Source organism: Tenebrio molitor, chromosome 3 (assembly GCF_963966145.1).
Source record: "Tenebrio molitor chromosome 3, icTenMoli1.1, whole genome shotgun sequence".
In the NCBI taxonomy this organism is placed as follows: domain Eukaryota; kingdom Metazoa; phylum Arthropoda; class Insecta; order Coleoptera; family Tenebrionidae; genus Tenebrio; species Tenebrio molitor.
In genome coordinates this window covers 30,405,589-30,427,312 of record NC_091048.1, presented here as the reverse complement: position 1 = coordinate 30,427,312, position 21,724 = coordinate 30,405,589, and the positions used below count along the sequence as shown (strand labels likewise).

The 21,724-nt window shown below is 38.2% G+C and overlaps 1 protein-coding gene and 1 long non-coding RNA gene across 4 annotated transcripts in view; one reads left to right on the top strand and one right to left on the bottom strand.

Annotated features, from left to right (window-relative positions):
- The window catches only part of Nos (Nitric oxide synthase), a 28,032-nt gene extending 27,207 nt beyond the window's left edge, over window positions 1-825 (bottom strand). For both annotated transcript variants that reach the window (XM_069042668.1, XM_069042669.1), the window contains exon 1: window positions 566-825. In XM_069042668.1, coding sequence (XP_068898769.1) covers window positions 566-673 — 108 coding nt within the window. In that variant the 5' untranslated portion in view covers window positions 674-825. The remainder of the gene's footprint in view (window positions 1-565) is intronic.
- An 11,901-nt stretch (window positions 826-12,726) lies between these two features.
- LOC138125730 (uncharacterized) lies at window positions 12,727-21,474 on the top strand. 2 transcript variants are annotated; one of them, XR_011157515.1, is made up of 5 exons: window positions 12,727-12,786; window positions 17,580-18,371; window positions 18,429-18,624; window positions 18,712-19,154; window positions 19,281-21,474. It is a non-coding gene; the product is annotated as an uncharacterized lncRNA (long non-coding RNA). The 2 variants fall into 2 exon arrangements; XR_011157514.1 differs by having other exon boundaries at window positions 18,712-19,254; window positions 19,307-21,474.
- The last annotated feature ends 250 nt before the right edge of the window (window positions 21,475-21,724 follow it).

The window sequence follows — 21,724 nt, the reverse complement described above, 5'->3', positions numbered from 1 at the left end:
GTAGCCGGCACTAACCAACCGTAAAATTCGCCACAATGTAGCGGAAGTACGCCAAATTGCCACAAATATTTCAGGAAGTGGAGGCTCGATTATTGGCGTTCGTTCAAGTTCCTGAAAATTCTGCGTCAATTGGAAAATTTTAATCGAGTGGGGAAACGTTTAATTCGAATAAATCCGATTCGGGAATTTTTTTCAAAGCGGGTAAAACACAAAGGGAGCTACATCAAAATCAGAACTTGCACAAATGATTCTATTTAGATAAAATGCCTAAGTGTTGCAGTAAAAAAAGTACTACTCGTGGTAGCAAAATTTTTGACTTTGAGTGAAGAAAATAAAATTAAAAAAAAAAATCAAAATCAAAGCTTGTACAATGATTCTATTTAGTAGAAGAAGAAAATCTTGTTTCTGAAGAAAATCTAACTTTTGAAAAATTTCAAAAAATATTTTTTTTTGGAAAAGTTTTTAATTAAAATAAAATCTTTTTTCAGTTCCCTCTACCAACTACCAACACCCGTGTTAAATAAAATAAGTCCAAGATCCCCCAAACCAACCCTACCCCCTTTACCTCTTTCAATCCCTTGACGTGGAGGGTGTCGTAGACGTCCTTCTCCCTGTTGGCATAATTTCTGGCGCAGATCGCCGCGTTCTTGCTGTTTTTCTTGGCGACGTTCATGGCGCCGGTTTATTTGTTCTTCGGTTTTCTCACGAGGACCGGCCCAAGGTCCCGAAACAGATCCGACGACGAAAAAATTCGACCGACAGAACGTGGGAAAACTCGATCGCAATTACTCGAACACCGGATCAAAACTGAAGGCGGCCGACAATTTTGCCATTTTATATATACAAGTGTGTGCGGAGCGCGAAAATTCCTACTCGGCGCGGCCAAACCGCAGTGACGCTGTCGAGCGCGGCACCAGGAGTCGGTCACGTAACGAAGGCAGCTTTTCGGGAAAAAGCCTAATCACCCAAAACTGGGGAAAATCGAGTCGCCACGACGGGAAAGAGCGGAGGCGCGTTGCTCTTGGGGCGCGCCGCAGCGGTCCTCCCGCGGACCTATTCTATTCGCGGAAAATTCGACCCAGGTGGACAGGCGCCGCGGAAACGGTCCAGTCTCTTTGGGGGGACTTTTTCCTTGTTCTTGGAGCTGTTTGTGTTTGTCCGGGACTATCTTTACCCTGATGGTGACACATTCTGATAAAACGTTTGCATTAAAGAATTGTGTTTTATTACAGTTATCTCAGCATGTTCTCGAGATCCACGATAAAGTGCATAACAATGTCTCATATTGATCTTGCTCTCGAAATTTTTATTGTACCTCTGCGATGTGCTAGAAAAGAGACAAAACACCAAAATCGGAAAGTCCATCGGTTCAAAGCGGTATTAAGTGTTTTCATCCGTCCGTTGGTTAAAAATTTTGCAAAAGCGAGCGCAGTCGTTGCATTATCGAGACCACCGATTGCTGTAATTTTATCAGTACAGAACATTGCAGCAAGCACGAACAGGTCCAAATCTCCAAATGGAACAACAAGCGAATTTCCATTCTGATGTGAGTCAGTGTCTCGCGATCACGTGCCCAGATTCGCTACAACCGCTACAAAAAACAAACGAACATTTGTCAACTAGTTTGTTGTCGCAACGGTTCCGTCGACAGTGACAACAACTTCGCGTCTCTCTTTCTGTAAACACGTGCTGTAAATTAGCACCCAGGTCATGAAACTCGCTCCATTCGCCTCACTTTTCCTCATTATAAATAATTTCAGATCGTTTATGAAAACGATACATTGCGACGTTGCCACTTCACCCCCGATCTCGCTGACCACCCATCGTTGTTTGTTCACGATCTGTTTGTAGAAAGGTACGTCAGATGTACGGGTCTTGTGACCGGAGATGTTTGTTTAATAAAAATCACGAGGTACAAGTCGTTTCATTTTTTTTTTAATAAAATATTCATGTCGGCGGAAAAGATTTAATTTTTTTACGACGCTGTGTATTCATGCGATGACGAATGACGAGGCGATATTACAGTTCCGACGTGAGGTTCCCGCTCGGGCTCGTAATTTTGGCCCAAATAAACATTTTTGAATTTTATTGAGCCGAGGAGGAGAATGGGCAGTGCGGTGCAGGTGCTGCCAAAGATTGATTCCGGTGCAGCCACCAGGTGGCGCAACTGCGTAAATGTCAACGTCAACCAACTAAATATCCAATCCGCCAAGCTTTCCTTATTTTAGCGTTATAAAAAATTCAAAAATGTGTCGATCGATTTCGTTTTTCGAAAAACTCTTGGGTAAATTACAGTCAATTCCCTCGCATTCCTTGAATTTCCATCAAGCTTGTCACGATTACAGTTCCTGAAAACTTGAGCTGCACCAGTCTAGATGCACATGCGATGACGCCACCGAAAAACCCTAGTCGGGACCCGAATCCGATCACGTTCACCTGCACGGTCGAGGCTGTTGCCCTCGCCGAAGAGGTCACATAATCGCGTGGTTTTTCGCGGGTTTGTTATCGTCCGAGATGTGCCTTCGATTCGGAACCATCTGGGGGAATTTCGCGGTTCTTTCATGGATGCGACCCGCATGGCGGGGAAACCGCCGCAAAACGGTGAGCCGGAAACGCAGATCGTGCAACCGCCGAAGGAGCCGCCACCGCACCGATTAGCGCCAAAAGGTCGCAGTGCTGCAAAAATCCCTGATTCATGTTTGTGGAAGAGCGATTAAAACCATCATCAGATGACCAGACAAGAGTTGTGGAATTAATTGTTTATTTTTGGTAGTAACGGCGTCCTTGGGAGCAACGTGATAAGTGTCGAGAGCGATTGTCTGAAAGCTTCTCAAGAGGGTCTTTGTCAAGGCAGTTACGCAATTTTATCAGATTACCGAGTAATTTGACACATTCGCAAAGTTTTGAATTCAACTGAAAATGATAAAAATCGAAGAAAATAAAAAATTTCAAAATTCTTTTAAATCTTAAGAAGCGTCATCGATTCTTGTTCAGATCTTCAGAATTTTAGATTGTTTACAACTTTAATCCTGTTGTTTAGTTTAGTTTCTAGTGTATCGTCAACAAAATCTGTAATCGAGTCAGCCTTGGAGATGCTGTACTTTTTCTTGTAGAACGTCAACTTCCTAACCTTACTTTCTAGCCTATGTGTTTTCTGACAGTCGTTCGTGCAATACATATTATTCCAATTTAAAAAATAAATGTGTGCTAAATGTCTTCAAGCAATTTTTTTAATTCACGTATTTTTTATTTTTTCAAATCTACAGGGTGTCCGAAAATTCGCAAATTCAGAATTCAGAGCGTTGTAGGGGATCACTTCAGTAGACCAAATATGGAAATAAAAAAAAAATCGGGACTCCCCCCACAAAGATGTTTATTGTTATTTATGGTGTACATTATTGTGGAAAATATTAACTTAAAACAATTTTTTGATAAATAGCCTTACTTTGGAGTAAAAAAATCTTAAATTTTTGTAATTTTTCTTAAAATGGAACGGCAATGTAGCTAGAATAGTATTGAACAAAATTAAAGCGCTTATATCTTCTTCGGGAAGAGCGATTTTTTTTCCAAGTATTTTTCAAGCTCCACTGGGTCTTTCCCTACCACGCTCTGAATTCAGAATTCGCGAATTTTGAGACACCCTGTATTTGAAAATTATCGGTTTACTTCAATCACGAACATTACAAATTTTCTTGATCAGACGATATTTTACAAAATGTATCTGACACGATATACAGGGATGTATCTAAAATACGTGTGTTAATTTTAACACATTGCAGAGCTTGTTAAATGAAACTTTCTTTTCTATTTGAATTTGAAATTAGCCATCAAAATATACCCGCCTATGGGTAAGGGCGATAATTTCCTGTTGTTATAGAAACGGAGCCTAGTCAAAAAAGTTACATTGTTATACAAAAAATTAAATAATCAAAATTAGAATTCTCATGGTTATCAAAAAAAAAGACTAATTAATCACACAAAACGACTCGTTTGGTAAAAATTGGGAGGCAAAAAATCTTGGAAAACTTTTGCGAATTTGTCAAAATGTTATAGAGAAAAGTTTCATAAATTGGTGAGTTCTTTCACTTCGTTAAAATTAACAGATGTATTTCAGATACACCCTGTATATTACAAAATAAATAAATAAATCTGCAGCAAAATCCTCGTGAGATGATTTCTTTAGAATGTGACAATTATAATTATATAAATGTTACACTCTTGGTTTTTCACCTCGGTAGGGCCTCTGGCCTCTTTCGCAATGTGTGCTGTGCATCATCTTGTTACACCGAGACGTTCCGCGTCAACAACCTGGATTACATGTGACAAACCTGGCAGTTGAGCATTGGGAAGTTTGTTTTTGTTGCATTTGAGGTAAAGAGAATCGGAAAAATTCATGAGAACTCAACCGTTGCGCATCTAAAACCGACAGCTTTAAAACATCACATTTCGGATTTTTCAAGCGTCAACGTCAACTCAAATGTATTCGCGGTGTAAAACTCGCTTTTCCAATCGGCTAAAATGTTCACGAAACAATAGAATAACGCGGCGTGTGGGGCTTCCGTCGAAGCCCCACGTCCCTCAGCAGATCGTTCCTGTCCAGTCATAATTGAATAAGTCGTGTCCTTTCGAAAAGTCGGCGATTCCGCGTTGCAAGTGAGCAAAAAATACAACCGCCTCCAGTCGGCTTCCTCGCCGCCCCCTTGTTTTGATTAATGTGTGAGCCTTAAAGCAACGTTTAATTTGCGAGCAAATATTTGTCAAGTTGATTAATCGTCCGCCTTAAGCCCGCACAAGTGCATCCCGGTCCGGGACTCTCCTCCTAATTATCTGTTAATTTCGCAAAGCTCCACAATGACCGGAAACGGCGATGCGAGCTTTTTCAGCGCCACCTACATTTACGACGGATTAAATCACCGACGATAAAAACTTATCTTTATTGGTCCAGAATCTTGTTATTTAGCCGTTAAGGTGGGTTTACGACGACGCGACCAAATCGAATTAACCCACAGGTGCACGTTTGCTACACTCGAACTGAATCCTGGTCTTACTCATCCGGTTTTTATGGCAAACACAAATATTTACAATTTCCCCAATTGCATAATTCGATGATCTCAAACCCGCACAGTATTCCTCTGCGGTTGCATCATCAAGTGTTTTGCGAAATGAATTTTTCACACAAGGAAAATTGAGAGCACACTTGACAGATTTTGAAGCGACCAAATCCGCCGCATTTTCCGTTCAATATTCGACGAGATTTTAATTTAAGAACAAAAAACCACAACTCGAACAGGTGTTTTGCGTAAAAGCGGCGTTTACGAGCCGGAAAAATTCGATTCGATCGGTGTTTCCGCCTGAAAAATCGCGAAACTCCCATACGTCGGTTGTTTTTTGCAATTTCCGCTCAAACTGTAATGAAGTCGCGTCTATTTCCCCTCAACAAGGCAAAAATTAATCAAAAGCCGAGCTGATCCGCCGTCGTGAAGACAGATTCGGTGTATCATCGGAGGTTAGCAACTAATTTACTCGATATTAGCCTGGAGGCCTCCGAACAATAACAAGCTTCAATCGCTCTAATTAGTTTTCGTGTCGAACATGACAAGAAAATTTACATGCAATGGTGTAGCTCGGGATAATAATCGCTGCAGTTCCGGTATGAGCTTCATGTTAATAAATCGACTCGATTCGTGCGAATCTGTCGGTTGCACGAATTCTTTAACGTCAGTCGGATTTAGTTCGACAGGAATAGAAACGAACAATAAAGAGGGGAACGCGGAATTCAGAAAAAATCGCGGAGTACTCGGAAATGAGGCGGACCTAATGATGACCCTTGAGGAACTCCCCAAATAAGAGAACAAGTTTCTGGAGTAATTTCTGGCGACTCGACAACTCGTCAGAAGCCGTTTGTAGAATAGTTATTTACATTACAAGCTGCGAAAGTTTACTTTTATCTGCGAGGTGTTTTTAAATGGCCGAGGCGAAGCATAAGCGTAGCCGAGGTTATTTAAAAACTCCAATTAGTATAAGCTGGCTTGTTGCTAACGTTATTAGTTACAATACAAAAACATTATTTTATGACATTTATCAAATATCGTTGTCGTTGAATACTTGGTCATAATTTAGTTTAAAATGCATTTCATTGAAGAAGCTGCATACAGGGTGTTAGTAAATGGTTGGGAATAAATTTCGGGGTGAATTCCTTATGAAAAATGTGGCTTAAAACCTAAATAAAGTTTTTCGTTAAAATGAGTAGTTTTCTCAAAAAAATAAAAAAATAAAAATAAATGTATTCTGGCATATCCGTATTTTTTTTTACTGCAAAATAATAATGGTGTGGAACGTTGAATTAAAAAAAAAATCAAAACTAATGCGATTATAGGCAGACAAATGAACTAATTAGGGAAATTCTGCAACAGCGGACTACATTTTTTTTTTGAGAAAACTACTAATTTTTTCGAAAAACTTTATTTAGGTTTTAAGTCACATTTGTCGTAAGGAATTCACCCTGAAATTTATTCCCAACCATTTACTAACACCCTGTATATTGCGTGCAGAAGTGTGTTGCCGGACAATTCCAAAGCTTATGAAAATTTCATTAAATGGTGTGCAACGAATGATGTTTTTGACATTTTTCCTTTTTTGTCGTCGTTTTTCATAGCTAGCAACCGATCCCCCAGCATGTTTTACTTTCGCTTTCAGTCGCCTTATTAAAATAGAAACTTACACTTTCGTAGGAGGAACAATGAAAAAGAGTTTGCACGACAAGATATCGATATCGATTGACACCACTTCTTGATTCGTATGTCGCAAACGAGATTAAAATTTTTAGAACAAAAACAAATTTAAGAGACTCTAGAAACCCAAATTGCATCAACACCTCACGCAACCTCCTCATGTGCAATATCACGATCGTTAACAGCGAGTTTCGGAGAAAAATGACACAACCAGGCAACCATAACAACGGTTGTTGTTATAGAAAATTTTCCGACGTTTCTGTCAACAAATCTGACAGTCTTGAGGGCACGGTACGGCGTGCAAAGAACTGTACCCGGAGTATAATCTGCAGTGCACACCTGAACCCTCTGTGTAATAGCGATATTTCAGGGTTGACGCGAAAGCAAACATCAAAGAGGCTCAGGTGGGGTTTGTATGGTAATCGGGCGACGGTGCGTCCATACTCGATGAGGTCCTCACGTGACCGCCATCCGGCGCGAAATAATCCGGCGGGTACCACTCGTGCAGGCAAGAATCGGTCTAATTGGGGAGTTTATTGCGTACAAAAATAAAATGCAAAACTGGATCTGTACCAGAACTGTGTACAATGTAAAATTGAGAATTGGGGGTTATGTATAATAAAAATTAAAAAATGACGAGCTTAACAGTATTGGTTTTGAATCCGGGTGGAAATAAATTTTCATTCAAAATTTCAACTGTAGCTTGATTGTAAAATATAGTCGGCTGTGGTTATTAATGGCAGGATTTCCTCCGCAGTGCATAAATTCATTTCGGCTAAAAGGCAAAAGTCATAATTTTCCAAAAAAAAAAACACACAAATATTGTGGGAAAAATAGATATCGGAGCTTTGGTTAATTGTTTTTGCGCAATCGGCTCCGGGATGAAGATTTTGCACGCCACCGCATCCAGATCAATCCAGTCGAGTAATCACACAGCGTTACAGAGTGTTTAAAAAAATCTTAAAACTACCCACTTACTTCGCATGGTTTGAGGTGCAGCGAATCGAAAGCTTCTGCTTTGCTAATGACATTTTTCAGTCGAATCGGTTTTTTATGAGGTCCAGGCGAATTGTGCGGTAGGGGGCAGTGATTTTCGGCGATGGCCCCCACGTGATTACTGTTTATGATCGACATGTCCCTCGTTCAGCACATTTTTCCCCACTGATTCACGTTGCGCCCCCGTCGAGGCCCGGTGACGTTCTATAAGCAGGAGCGGGGTTAAATAATTAAGGAAAACAAGCCACCACTCGACTATAATTGATTCGTATAAATTCAACGATCGGGTATTAGACGCCGCTTTACTATCCCATAAAATCGGTGCCGAATTAATTAAGTGAGGGGAGACGCGCCACTAAAGTTAATTCTTCGGCGGTTTTTAATTTGTCCGATGGAGTTGCGACTTTTGGGGACCGGGAGTCGGTCTGGTGATGCGGCGGAGTTGCGGAGTCTTCCATGGGTCGGCGATGTTTGTGACGCGGAGGGACAGTGTTGACTAGTATGCAATCCAGAGCGTGTGCGTTCCGGTTACCGGAGTCGGACACGGATTTCTGCGCTACGCTCCGGAGTGCGAAACCGTACCGACGCTCCTCCCCACCATTCATGCGGGGACATCCCCACCAACGACTTTGTCACCTGTTGACACTGTTGCATTCACGGGAAGTTCCGCAAGGGGAGGATAATTGACCGGCTTGGACACCATCTACGAGGACGGAGACACACCGGGTCGATTATCACGACATTGCAGTTTGGAGTGCAGTGATATTCGAAAAAATATGTTTGATGTTATCGATACACTTTGCAAACTGCTATCTCTGGAGCAGATCCTGCAGAGTGAAGTATTCAAAAGTCAAAATACTCATATCAGTAAGAAGAAAAAATGGGAATGTCATGACAGATACGATAAAATATGTCAATCAAATAGTCGAAGAGTTCCCCTGACATTGCGTTGCTTAATTGGACTTTATCTATTCGTTTTTTTTTTATTATTTCCTTCATATGTTTAACAACCAATTGCGTGACAAATATTGACCAATCAAAACGAGAAAACAAAAAATAACCCGATAAAACTCAACTCAAACATCCATAAATTATTCGGTCAAAAGAACAATTATTATCAAATAAAAGCCCTCGACTTCGTCTCGTGCTCTTATTTGCTAATAATTGGTCTTCTGACCTCATTTGTGAATGTTTTCGTTCATTAGCAAAAAATTTTCCGATAAAAAATTTTGCACTTGGGATATAATATGTGAAAATATCTACTCGGTTGTACATTACAAATTTCCTTTCATTTGTTAGATCCTTTTTGAACTTATCCCCGAAACACATTTTACAATGAAATGCACTTAAATGCCAAAACTGATATTATCAAAAAAAAATGTAAATCGAAATTGTGAAATGTGTGATAAGGTGTTTTAGGTAGTTTACGAAAAAATGTTATTTGACAAGTTAACAAATAATTGTTCAAAGAATGTTATCTTTATCGAGTGATGACCTAGTTGATGCAGACATTTCAAATCAAGCTAAAACATTTTTTCTAGGGTATTTACATTTATGGCATAATTCTATTAAAAAAATGAAAGGAATATCAGACTCCAAAATTCTTCTATTAAGACTTGAAAATAGTAAATGAGGGACATTACACTGATTAAGTCTGTTTATATTTTTTGGAAAATATTTTTGAGTGGTATTAAAAATTAAAACAAAAATTTCCTCTTCATTCTTTTAGAATCTATTTATTTTCGAACACATTTTACAAGGAAATGCACAAAATTAATAATTGTCAAATGTATGATAAAATGTCTTACGAAAAATTTTGAAAAAAACTACAGGACAAGTTAGAAAAAAATGTTTTCGTCATCGAGTGATGATCAAAAACAACGCAAGAGGTTCAAGGCACATAAAACTTCATTTTTGCTCCTAATAACATAATACAGGGTGATTCATCTTTTACCGCCGGTGGCAAAATTGGCCTTAAAAATTATGATTGCGTTTTCATATTAGGTCAGTTTTACAGGGTGGCCGTTGTTGAAGAAGATTTACAAGACCAGAAGCCAAAAACTACCAATAAAAGCAATTTTTCCATTAAAATCGATTTAATTCAAAAACTATCAAACATTTTTCGAAACGAATTGCAGATATTGATTTTATACGCCATTAGCCACATTCTGATGCAAAAATTTAAACATGAAATTTTTTGAAAAAACAGTGTTTTATCTTAAATATGTAATATCTGCTCGTAAAAAAATTTTTTTTTAGAATAAATTATACCGGCCGAAAGTAATTTTTTCGAAAAATCAGATATGTACATTTTTCTCAATTCTTTTTTTTTTACTCGATATACAGGGTGTCTCAAAATTCGCGAATTCCGAATTCAGAGCGTCGTAGGGGATTACTTCAGTAGTCCAGATATGGAAATAAAAAAAAATCGGAACTCCCCCCACAAAGATACATTGGTCTGAAGGTGCACTCTTTGAACTGCGTTTTCTTCAAATACACGCTGAAAAGTTCAGTGTTTATTGTTATTTATGGTGTAGATGATTGTGAAAAATAATAACGTAAAACAATTTTTTGAAGAATAGCTTTACTGGGGAGTAAAAAAATCTAAAATTTTTGTAATTTTTCTTAAAAATGGAACGGCAACGTAGCTAGAATAGTATTTTGTCACTGTGGATATGAAGACTGCTATGTATTGAACAAAATTAAAGTGCTTATACATTATTCAGGAAGAGCGAATTTTTCGAGCTCCACTGGGTCCTTCCCCACCACGCTTTGAATTCGGAATTCGCGAATTTTGCGACACCCTGTAATGTAATTTGGTAGCAATTTGCTAAATAAACTTCTTTCTTTCTTTTTTTAAGGCTCATTTTGCGACCGGCTTTATGAGAGGAATCACCCTGTATACTATTACTTGGTTAATCGAATGAAAAATACATAACAATTTCAAATAAACCAACATTTTAAATTTTTTTTTACTATTTATTAGGATTCAATTGAACTTGTTTATTGGAGCTTTCAGAGCAGCTTTTCCGGGCTTGAGCTTTTCAGCAGAAACTTGCAAAGTCCCTAAATTATGAACGTTCGCAAGTGGGACTTCTTGCCGATGTAGAGCGCCTCCGGGGAGCACTACATGCAAAACACCCTTCCGCTAATGAAGTTTTATTTGTAAGCTGCGATAATTCAGAAAAAACAATTTGGCCGTTCCGCGGGGTGGTTCGCGGTGTCGCTCCGGTTTCCCGAACCGGCCTCGTTAAAATTCCTTTCGTCGCTCCAGAATCCGAAAAACTCCCAATTAGAAGAGAGAAAAGCCATTAAAAGCAAACAAATGCGGACCACCTGTTAATGTCACGCAACATCGCCGAGCACCTTCCAATTATTAAATCAAGCCAATTTATCGTTAAAGCACTAGAGTTAATTGGTGTTCATTAAACATAACGCCGGAGCTCCCTTGCCGCCGGTGGAGGATCCACGACGAAAAGCCAAACAAAACCGACCCGATTAATCGACCAATTTGCGTCCATCCGGAATCGAGTTAAGGAAAAATCCGGCTCCTGTTTGCGGTGAGGGACGATTACGCGCGCTAAGAGGGTCGAGGGGGTTATTGAAAAGATCCCGTGGGATGTTTGTACAGGCGATGAAGCGTCGACGTCGCCGATTCGGGACGTTTCTGAACGCTGACCCGACCCATTTGTTGCATATTTAATCGACCCCGAAGCGCGGACCACCCCCGCGACAAATTACACCACCATTTTCCCACCAAATTAAATTGATGCGAAATCACAAAAAATTACGATTGCTGATGTTACCTCGTTAATTAGCGTTTGATCGATGCCGGCACAAAGGGTGAAAGGACGTGGCGAAGGGCGGCGCTGTCACGGGGTGGCTTGGGCCCGCGATTTGCGTCATTTACCAAACTGCTGGCCCAGTTTTTTTAATTTTTTTGTACGACTTACAATTCTCACTAATTTGGAAAAATTGGCAACGCTGCACAAAAATTTTATCGTGAAGCTGCATCGCTAGAATGAAGGAAATTGTTGCATCAGCAATTTTTAATCTTTATCAATGAATAGAAATAGAATAGTTTTTGATGATACCGCAACTTATATTTAGATAAAAATTGTTGCAATCTATGATTTATTTATGTAAAAGTTTTATCGAAACATAAAGCTCGATGTGCTCAAATTTTGCTTGAGACAATTCTAACAAGGGAAGAAATCGGATTGACACCAGGGGTATTTGGGTGGAATATTGCTAAAGATTTTGCTCTGATTCTGTGCAGATTTGGCTTTTCCACAGTTTTCACTTGTTTTTATAAACAACAACGGTTATAACAAAAAATCTATGTATCACTCTTTACAGGACAAAAAATCTGTGCTTTAAAAAAGAATAATAATTTTGCGATAAGGAGCATTTATAATCGAAAATGATAGGAAACTATTTGTAATTGGCCTTAAAAATCTGGAATCCATTTGAATCTTTTCAGAAGTTTTAGACGACATTTAGATCTTTTTCAATCAATTGTTACAAACCCTGCGCTAACCGCCGAATCTGTAATTCGCGCGAAATAGGAGTATTTCGTGACGCACTTTTGAATATTTCTCACGTTTAAACAGTTAATCACTACAATAGGACCATCAGTGTCTGTTTTGGTAGGAAATTATGCTCTTCAAAAAATGTTCTTCATAATTTTACTCCGCCTGACCTAGTTTTTAAAACAGTTTAAACAATTTCCTCCAGTGCAAATGAATAATAGAGTCTAATGAACCGATTTTTACAGCCATATTTCCTTTTTATCCTTAGAATTAATGCAAGTGGTATGGAAAAGTTTTCTGCGTAAATTATTTAGCAGAGGAAAAATTATGCTGCTCTTGAACTTTACTTTAAAGGATGAGACTGTTTCACAAGTGCGCTTTCGACAATTATGTTTGCAGTTTAAAAGCGAACATGAAAACAAATTTCTTGATTTTATCTTGATTATCTGTTTGATCAGATAAGTGATAAAATAGCTCCGAAAGAAGTGCAACAAAAACAAGATTCAACGTTGATACGTAGTTTCGAGGTAAGAAAAAAAATAACTATTGAAAATATCAAATGAAATCCTGGACTGGGAAGGCGAAGGAAACCCGCAATTGTTGTGCTTTTTTAAAGCGTAGATTAATTGGAGCATGTTGACAGCTAACCTAAAATTTAGAGCCAGAAAAATGTTTCGTGTTTTTCTTTCTTTGCAATGTTTTACCTCAAAAATAGAATAACGTAACGATTCCTATTCTCGAAGCAAATATCTTTACTGAAAACAAACATGTTCAATTATATCCCGATTAAACATAAACAAATGTCATTCGTGTCAAACGGCGGGAAATTCAAACTTTACACTGTTCTAAACGGTTTAATTTTTCCACCGCCTACTCAGCCCAGGATTTGTGTGATGTGAAAGCAGGATAGAAAAGTGGAACGAGGGTGCTTTATTATTATTTTTTCGTCCTTAACTAATAAAAAACTGTTTATCAGTCGTGATTGTTTTTTTATTGTTTAACATTTTGTTTGTTTTAAAATGAACAAGATGAGATTCCAAGCACAGGAAAATTGTATAAATTTATTGTACGTTTGTGCGTTTCCTGGTCCAATTTTATCTCTTTGCGGTGTTGAACCTGGCCGCTTGGACGCCTAGTGAAAAAAAAAGTGAATAACTCATCGTTGAGGAATGGCGTTTGCATGACGTTTCCATTAAATCTGGAACCACAGTTTGAAACCCTGGAAAAATATAAATCGGCCAATGTATTTATAAACGGGAGCTTTCGGCGGTTTATAAGCGTTATCTGGCCACAACGATTATCCGTACGGATTTCGCTATTGTCACATGCGCTTGTTGACGTAGCATCAGCACATCATATGTACGTGGTTTAGAATAACGCACGATGATAATTGGACCGATAATTGACATATTACAAATATTGGGAATCCATCCCGGTGGAATCGTGCAAACAATTAAATCGAACGCCGCAACCCCAATTATCCGGTGGTGTTGTGTCCCGCAGAAAAACAATCGCACTTTCTGGAACGACCGGGATATCGATGTAAAACCGAAATTCAACATATGTAACGTCCGAAGTAATTTAAATTGTAGATGGTGATGGAAGGCGAAGTTGCGGTTCGTTTCGTCGGAAATTGGCCGTTTTTGGCCAACTTTGTTCCAGCCAGCGAACAAAAAGCAAATGTTTATATGAATGGATAAAGAGGCGTCGCTCCGGTAAATTCGAATTCCGGAGTGAAGGCGGCGACGTCGAAATGGGATTTCAATACGGATAATCCGTTACTTTTGCATTATTCCGGGCGGATTTAATTGATGGCATAGTTGTCGGAAGTTCGTACAGTTAGAAATGCTGGTTAATTCAGTTTTCAGATGTTGGCACGCTCGGGTTTAATAATTTCCTGGAGTGACGTGCAAGTCGACTCGTCCCTTCAACGCGAAGTTGCGGGACAAAAATCTGATTCATTAAAATCTGCACATCACTCCGGGGTTCGACGAAATCGAGAGGCTCGCAAAGCGCCCCAGGTACCGGATTATTAGGATAAACCGGAAAGTTTTGAAGAAGTGAAAAAGTATGAGTGGTGCCTGTTTTCCTGGAGCTCGACTTGTCGCAGCAACAGGATCCGGCAATTATACATTTTCGTTCAAACTTATTTCGATCATTCAAGAGTTTTTTTTGCTCAGCTGTGTTATGATGTGTCGTGAAGTAAATGAATTTGGTTGTAAAAAAATACAAATTTACATATTATGTCGATCTGCATCATCAAAATATATTGAATGTGTCGACGAGAGACATATCGACATTTTTAGTTTCAATATTTTCCAACGCATCCTCCATTTTTACAACCCATAAATAGGTTATCTTCCATTTTAATATTAGAAATAGAGACGATTTCCTTCAGTTATTTCACTACAACAAGATCTATAAAATCCTGTTTTCCATCTCATCTGATTCATGAATCAGTAGAGCTTGACTTTTCCTATATTTTCAATTCTGTCTTAATTCCATTTATAGTCCATAAAAAATAATGTCGACATAAAAATTTGCGACTTTTTACAGATTCCTTCACTCCCTTCAGATTATAGAAATATCATAATTTTTGTCTCTCTGAAGCATCTGCACATTTTTAATTTTTATTCTCCTCGTGAAGGTGCAAATCTGCAGTTATCTACCCCTTCCTACTTTTATTCCCCTTGTGAAGGTCGCAGCATGCAGTTATTTTTGTTTATTTTCTAACGTTAAAAAATTGTAAATTAAGATTTATAGTCCAATTTTTACCCTTTTGAGGTGACGTCACGATTTCCTTCCTCGCTTGTTCTTTATTGAAACGACAGAAACAGAAAAAAAAAACAAAAAAAAAGGGCACGTTTATTTATTGATGGTCACTTTGAGGTTATTTTATGCTTCTGTCAATTTGACAATTTTTAATTTCTTTCACTTATTACATTGATTACAAACATAACCTTTCGAAGCAATTGTCAACAAATTTGACACATTTATTGTTATTTATGATCAATTCAAATTTGTTTCTGATCCTAGCTCAAACATACGTAAAGTTACTAGATAATGACGTCACCTCAAAAGGGTAAAAATTGGACTATACGAATCGTTCACCCACGTAAGGTATAAAGCCCGGATATTGTCAAAAATGACAAAACATTTAAATAAAGAGATAAATGCATCATCATCGAGAAAAAGATAAAATAAAATTTATAACAGGGGGAAAATAACACATCTTCGGTCCTGGGCGTTGGAAACCGTTAATTGTTGTGCTTTTTAAAGCGTAGATTAATTGGAGCATGTTGACAGCTAACCTAAAATTTAGAGCCAACAAAATCTTTTTTTTTACAACGTTTTAGATAACTTAACGATTCCTATTCTCGAAGCAAATATCTAAGGGGACCCTTTGCTGAAAACAAACATGTTCAATTATGTCCCGATTAAACATAAACAAATGTCATTCATGTCAAATGGTGGGAAATTCAAACTTTACACTGTTCCGAACAGTTTAATTTTTCCAACGCCTACTCAGCCCAGGATTTCATTTGAACGCGCGATATAATGCAAATATTGAAATTGTCCCGCGCCAACCATTTGGCACTAACCAGCAATTTGTACACTGCGCTCAATAATGTCAGGGCTGATTTGCTCCATTTCATCGAGAATTCTTTGCCGTAAACCTTCTAAATTGTTTAGTCTATTAATATCCTTGTGGTTTTCTTCATTTATTTCAACACAAAACTTTTAAACCATAATTTGCACATTCACCTAATTGTTCAAACAGCAGGGAGATGCAGACGTAAATTTAAAAAGATGCAAATGTAAATTTACAATTTTTGCATTACCATTAAAAATAGCAGTTTTTATCAATTACTTAATTGTTTATGACATTATGTATAAATAGACTTTTTACATCTTGATTATCACTCAACACACACGTTATCACTTTTATCTGTATTAATTTTTAGCGATCTACTGTTAACAATCCAGTTATATTCCACTTTTTGTAATTTGTATTATAAATAGATATAATATCTATAAAACAAAGTTCTTATTTCTCATCTTCATCATTTCATATTTGTATATTTGGGCTCAACAAAACTTTGAAAAATATAGTTTTTACATTATTTCATCAAAACAACACATTTTGGTTTATTTATTATATTTCTGGTGCATCTAAGATGTCGTAATTTCTGAATTGTTCCTTTTAGTAGAGTTGTGGACAGATTTTAGATTCTCAAAGAACCAAATTAGATTCTTGTTTTCCGGCGCATCCACCATTTTTGCTACTTATAAATTTTCGTCCAACGGACTGGACAACATATTTTCGCCTAATTCTGCCCGAATTTTATTCAGAATATTTCCTTCCCTCTTGTCAAATTACCTTTTCGTGGAAGTGTTTGTATAATTGGTTGTCTACATTCCAAACACTGTAAACTCTCTTCGACAAGGCTGCACCTGTCACTGTTGTATTTTTTCACAAAGATAAAAAACACTAATCAAACAGCGCACCCCTGCGATAATATTAGGGAACTGTTTCATTTGCATCCCCCTCGTTGAAATGTTAATGTTAGTTTTTTGTCCCGGTTCGGACATCCACTCTCACCTCTTTCCCTTTTTGTTTCGTTCGCCACAATAATTACGTAGAGGCAGAACAGAAGGCGGCGGCATAGTGTAGCTGTTGCGATAAACATTAAACTAGATAGACGAGCGGAACCGGAAGGGAAGTCTCAGCTATCTCTACACAGAACACGTTGAATTTACATGACAATATTATTTGTCGTTACGAAAAATTATTGGCTTTGTGTTTATTGAAATTCCAGAGCGGGGGACGAAAAACCGGCAATATCGGCACAGTCTCCAATAAAAACGTTCATTTTTTTATTGCTTCAATATTGAAAAGTTCAAAGCAATCAAGCAGTGATGCTCGTCTTGTCGTTTATTAATGCGGGGCGGGGTAACCGTCGAAACTCCTCTCAGGGGCATTTTGAGGAATTTTCGGTGTAATTCCGCATAATTCTCTTGGATTTTCCGCGCACGGGAAAGTTTCGCTGATTCGGCCACAAAGCGCCGTTTTTGCCTCTTTCTTCGACTGTTGTGCGAAAACTCGTCTGTTTAATCGCGGACACCTGTTAATGACCGCCCCCAACAAGAGGATCAAAACTTGAACAAATGTTCATGACAAGTCCCAGTAAAAGTCTTAAAGTGGCTTTGGCATTGTAACGCGTTTAATTTATTATGTATGTAATAAGACCGGTGGTCTTGGCGTCGTTCTAAAGAAAAATCCTGCGGGAGCGCTCTCATAACAAGGAAGTTGTTTCAGAAAGAGTCCGATACGGCGATCGACCGTAATGGGGTGCATTGTGCGGTCATTCAGTACGCTTGAAAGAAACACAGCTCGTCTATTCGTCAACTTCCATGAATACATCAAGTCGAGCTTTTCACCCTCGCTCCAAAACGGGACTCGGATCAAAGGGAGTTTTTCAGGAGGTTTATCAAATTCATCGCGGTAATGGTACAAGAAAAAAAAACACTCCCAACTTATTCCAGATGAGTTTTTTGTGGGAACTATCTTCGTGACTACTTATTTGCGACCCTTAACACACATAATGGAGGAAAATTGAGTGAAAACACTGTTCCACTTGGGTAATCTTGTCCTAAGCCGTCTCAGAAGCACCCATTTTTGACCATTTTTTGTTACAACCTAAACCTTCGACGTTGTGTTTCCAACTACTTGTAAAGCTTTTCGAGAGAAAATTCTGTTTTATTTATGGCTTCGAGAAATCTTTACTATCAAATCTAATATCGAATCCAACATTACAATGGTGTTTTTTTAAATTTGGCGTCAAAATTGCCGTTGAAGAGTCTTAAAAACACTCATTTTTCAAATCGTAGTTTAAAAACACAAACAACGCAAAAAGTGAGGTTAAATTTAAACAGCTGATTAACCTCTCTTCTGCTTTTCCAAGCTACATGCAAAAAGTGAGGTTATACCGCAACGAAAAAAATAGTAGGCGCGCTGTTTAGCTGTGTGCTGCATACGTTTTACATTAAATTGTTGTGTGGTGTGGCTGTGATATGAAAATGTCAAAATTGTCAAAACTTTACTATGGTGGTAAAGCAAGATCTCAATGTATTTATCAATATTAATAACGGAAATTAATATTTGTAGTAGGAGAAACTAAAAACGTCTGTTTGATTCTGTGATCACGTCTGTTGAAAAGTGGGGTTATGTACAGGTACAGATTACTCAATGTCAAAACCTCAAAATCACGTTATGCAATTCTCGATATAAATAAAGAATGAACGTAATGAGTCCTTTGGCAGTAAGAGAAACGTGAAAAATACCTGGGAATTACTAAATAAAGGTAATCAAATTGCATTGATTAATACAAAAATTTTATAAAATCTAATTAGACACCAAGAAACATGAAGTTCAGAAAAATGTTTTATAGGGGATGAAAAGGCAGACGGCATCAAAATATAACACTAGCCAAAATGTGCACACAACAAAATAGCACAAATTAGAGTTAACTTTATTGGCGATGTTCATCTTCGTGAGTTGTTTTCCGTTGGCTCCAATAAATGTCTCGAAACAAGTCAATATTAACCGTTTGGCCTCAACTGTGAGAAGACGACGTGGCATTTTCTTTTTGAATCCTGAAATTTCGTACCAAAACTCAATTTTATAGATATGCGCACACAGTTTACGTCGAAAAATGTTTGCGCCAGTCGTTATTTCAGCGAGACGTTTCTGCCAAAATGGCGCCTCCGAGAGTTACCAACTGCGACTGGATTTAGTGTTATCTAAAATTCCCTATCACTAACCTAGCAACTGAAACTGGTCACAATCAAAACGAATGGATTTTAAACAGCTCATCAGAGTTATAATCCAGAGGTGCGTTCACAATCGACTCTTCTCTGCCAACTTCGACGCCAAATTTAAAAACCATCTGTTATATGCAAAATGTAAAAATGGCGGAGGGGCCAGGATAAATGTATTGATATCTTTGTTGTTTTACAGATTTCAAATTAATAACTGCATTGTAGAGACACTAACAAACATTGCAGCGATGTTTCAAGACTGAATTAATAATTTATGAGTTGGCGTGTTCCCTCCGAAACACCCTGTGCACAATAAAATTGAGCGTAATTTGGTTTCCTCGAGTGAATATCTCCCCGGACAATATTTCGCAACATCGTTTATCAGATTGGCATTATTCAAGAGGCCAGCCCTCGTCGACAAATCTACCAGAAAATAGCCCAATAAATCTGTAGGGTCCTTGCGAAAATTGCTCTAATCCGACAAAGAGTACAACTGACTTCCGTAAATTCACCCAACAAACCGATTCGGTCCTAATTTGTCTACACTTTTCATCCGGGAGTCCCCGGATAATCGTCGGGCCGGAATCTTTCGCAAATCGCCCTTAAATTCCGGATTAAGCGATTTTCTAGGAACAAAACGCCTCCTCCAGCCAGCTGATGGGATCACGTCCCCGTCGAACTTATATAGAGATTACCGGATACATTATGCATCTAGGAGACAGGACGAAAAGTGGACTGAAAAGTTGGAAACTAGGGATATGTGTCTCCATTTCCCGGAATCGATAAAGACCGGCGGCACCTCCTATATGCTTAAGCCCGAATTGAAAACTTCATATCTTGTTTAAAGACGAATCCAAACGAAAAACTACATTCGCGCCGTCTTTTTCTCTCCCACTGTCGAACAGATGAAACTGTCTCGTTCGCACCCGTCGCAAATCTGGACCGGCGCTAAAATTATTCGATTATTTATCCAGCCGTGCGTAACAATTGTTCGGGTAATTTCCAGCGCGGCCGAACCGCACGTCTGCAAACCGCACCGTCATTCACAATAGCGCCAAAAAAGTCCCGTTCGTATTGTTGTGATTGATATCGCTCCAGACGCGAGCTAATTTTCCTAAACTGACTATTTCTATTACTGGAACTTGGTGAAAGTAGTTGCGGCGACCGGAGCATTCCCGCCGACCTAATAAATCTCGGCTATAATTGAGTTATTGATAAAGTTACGCACACGACGGATTAATTTCAGCTCGCGAGGAAGCGTCTCGTTCACCTGATTTGATTATGCAATTAAGCGAGTTATGAAAGTCGAAAATCGAGGAGACAAAACGATACAGACAAGGGAAAAAGTCTGCCAGAGGTGAAATAATTGCTGAAAAATGATGAGGAAACGAAAACTTGGCGGTGTCTTCAACTTGCCCTAAGCTTGTTTTAAAAAATTTAAAACTAATAATGATAGGAACGAAGCATGAAGTTATACTGAGGGAAGTCAGAGAATAACAAATCAACAAAACATAGAGATAAGCGTCTGAAAGGATAATAACGTTCAGGAATAATTAATTCAGGAACCTTCCTTGAACTGGAGGCAGATTGCAATCAGAAACACGTTTTAAAAATGTTACCACCATCAACACACATTATTATATCACAGTTCACCGCAGGGACTGGATATAATATAAAAAGTAAGAAAAGTAGTAGCCAAGAATGGAGTCTCACAATAGGCCGTGAAAGCCATTTTCTGTGACGTAATAAGTACGATTTGTAAGATAAGAGAAAAAATAAGAGGAAGAAAACTCGTGACAGTTCTGTAAGAAATAGAAGAAACGGAAAAAAGGTATTTGGATTTCTATAGTGTTATTATAAATGTTTCTAAAACAGCATAGTTGGTTGTCATTTATGTGTACATAGATGTGCCGCTTCATTTGGATTTGACATTTTTAAGTGTTATGATTTAATTAAGACAACAAAATACATACTCTTTCTACTACCTCGTGCACCATATTACGTGTTTTTTATTTTATATTACCCCTTGTTTCAGGCAACCAATTAATCACAACTTGTTTGAAATAGTGTTCCAGGACTGTTTGTTTTAGGTCGAGAAAATATCTGAAAGATTCAGAGTTTTATTGTTAAATGTCTTTTTCCAATTATCAAAAAAGACATAAAAGTTCATCGAGGAAATGAAGATACAGTTTCAATTAACACTTAACCCGCTTGGCTCTTTTTTAGGCATACACGCTTCGGGTATGTTGTTTTTATACAGAAAAACTTTGCTTTGAACTTCCTACTCGCGACCTCTTCCATTCCATAATGTTAGCAATCTGCTTCTTTGTACATATTACAGTAAATTGCTGTACGTTGAAGGGATAGAAATTTTTAATAAAGTAAACACAGAAGTTTTGATTTTAAACAAGAACTTTATTAAAGTTAAATAATTTCGCAGCAAAAAACCAACCTACTCAATATTCACGAGAATACTAACAAGAACAGTGATCAGTTAAATTTTTAATCGATACTGACGTACAATTCAAATGCATCGCTCTCCATGTTTATTTTTTTCATAAACGCTGTCTTTCAATGGAAACGGTCGTGTTTTCTCTGCAGAAACACATTCGGTTCGTTGAATTCGTCGCATCTGATGAGCAA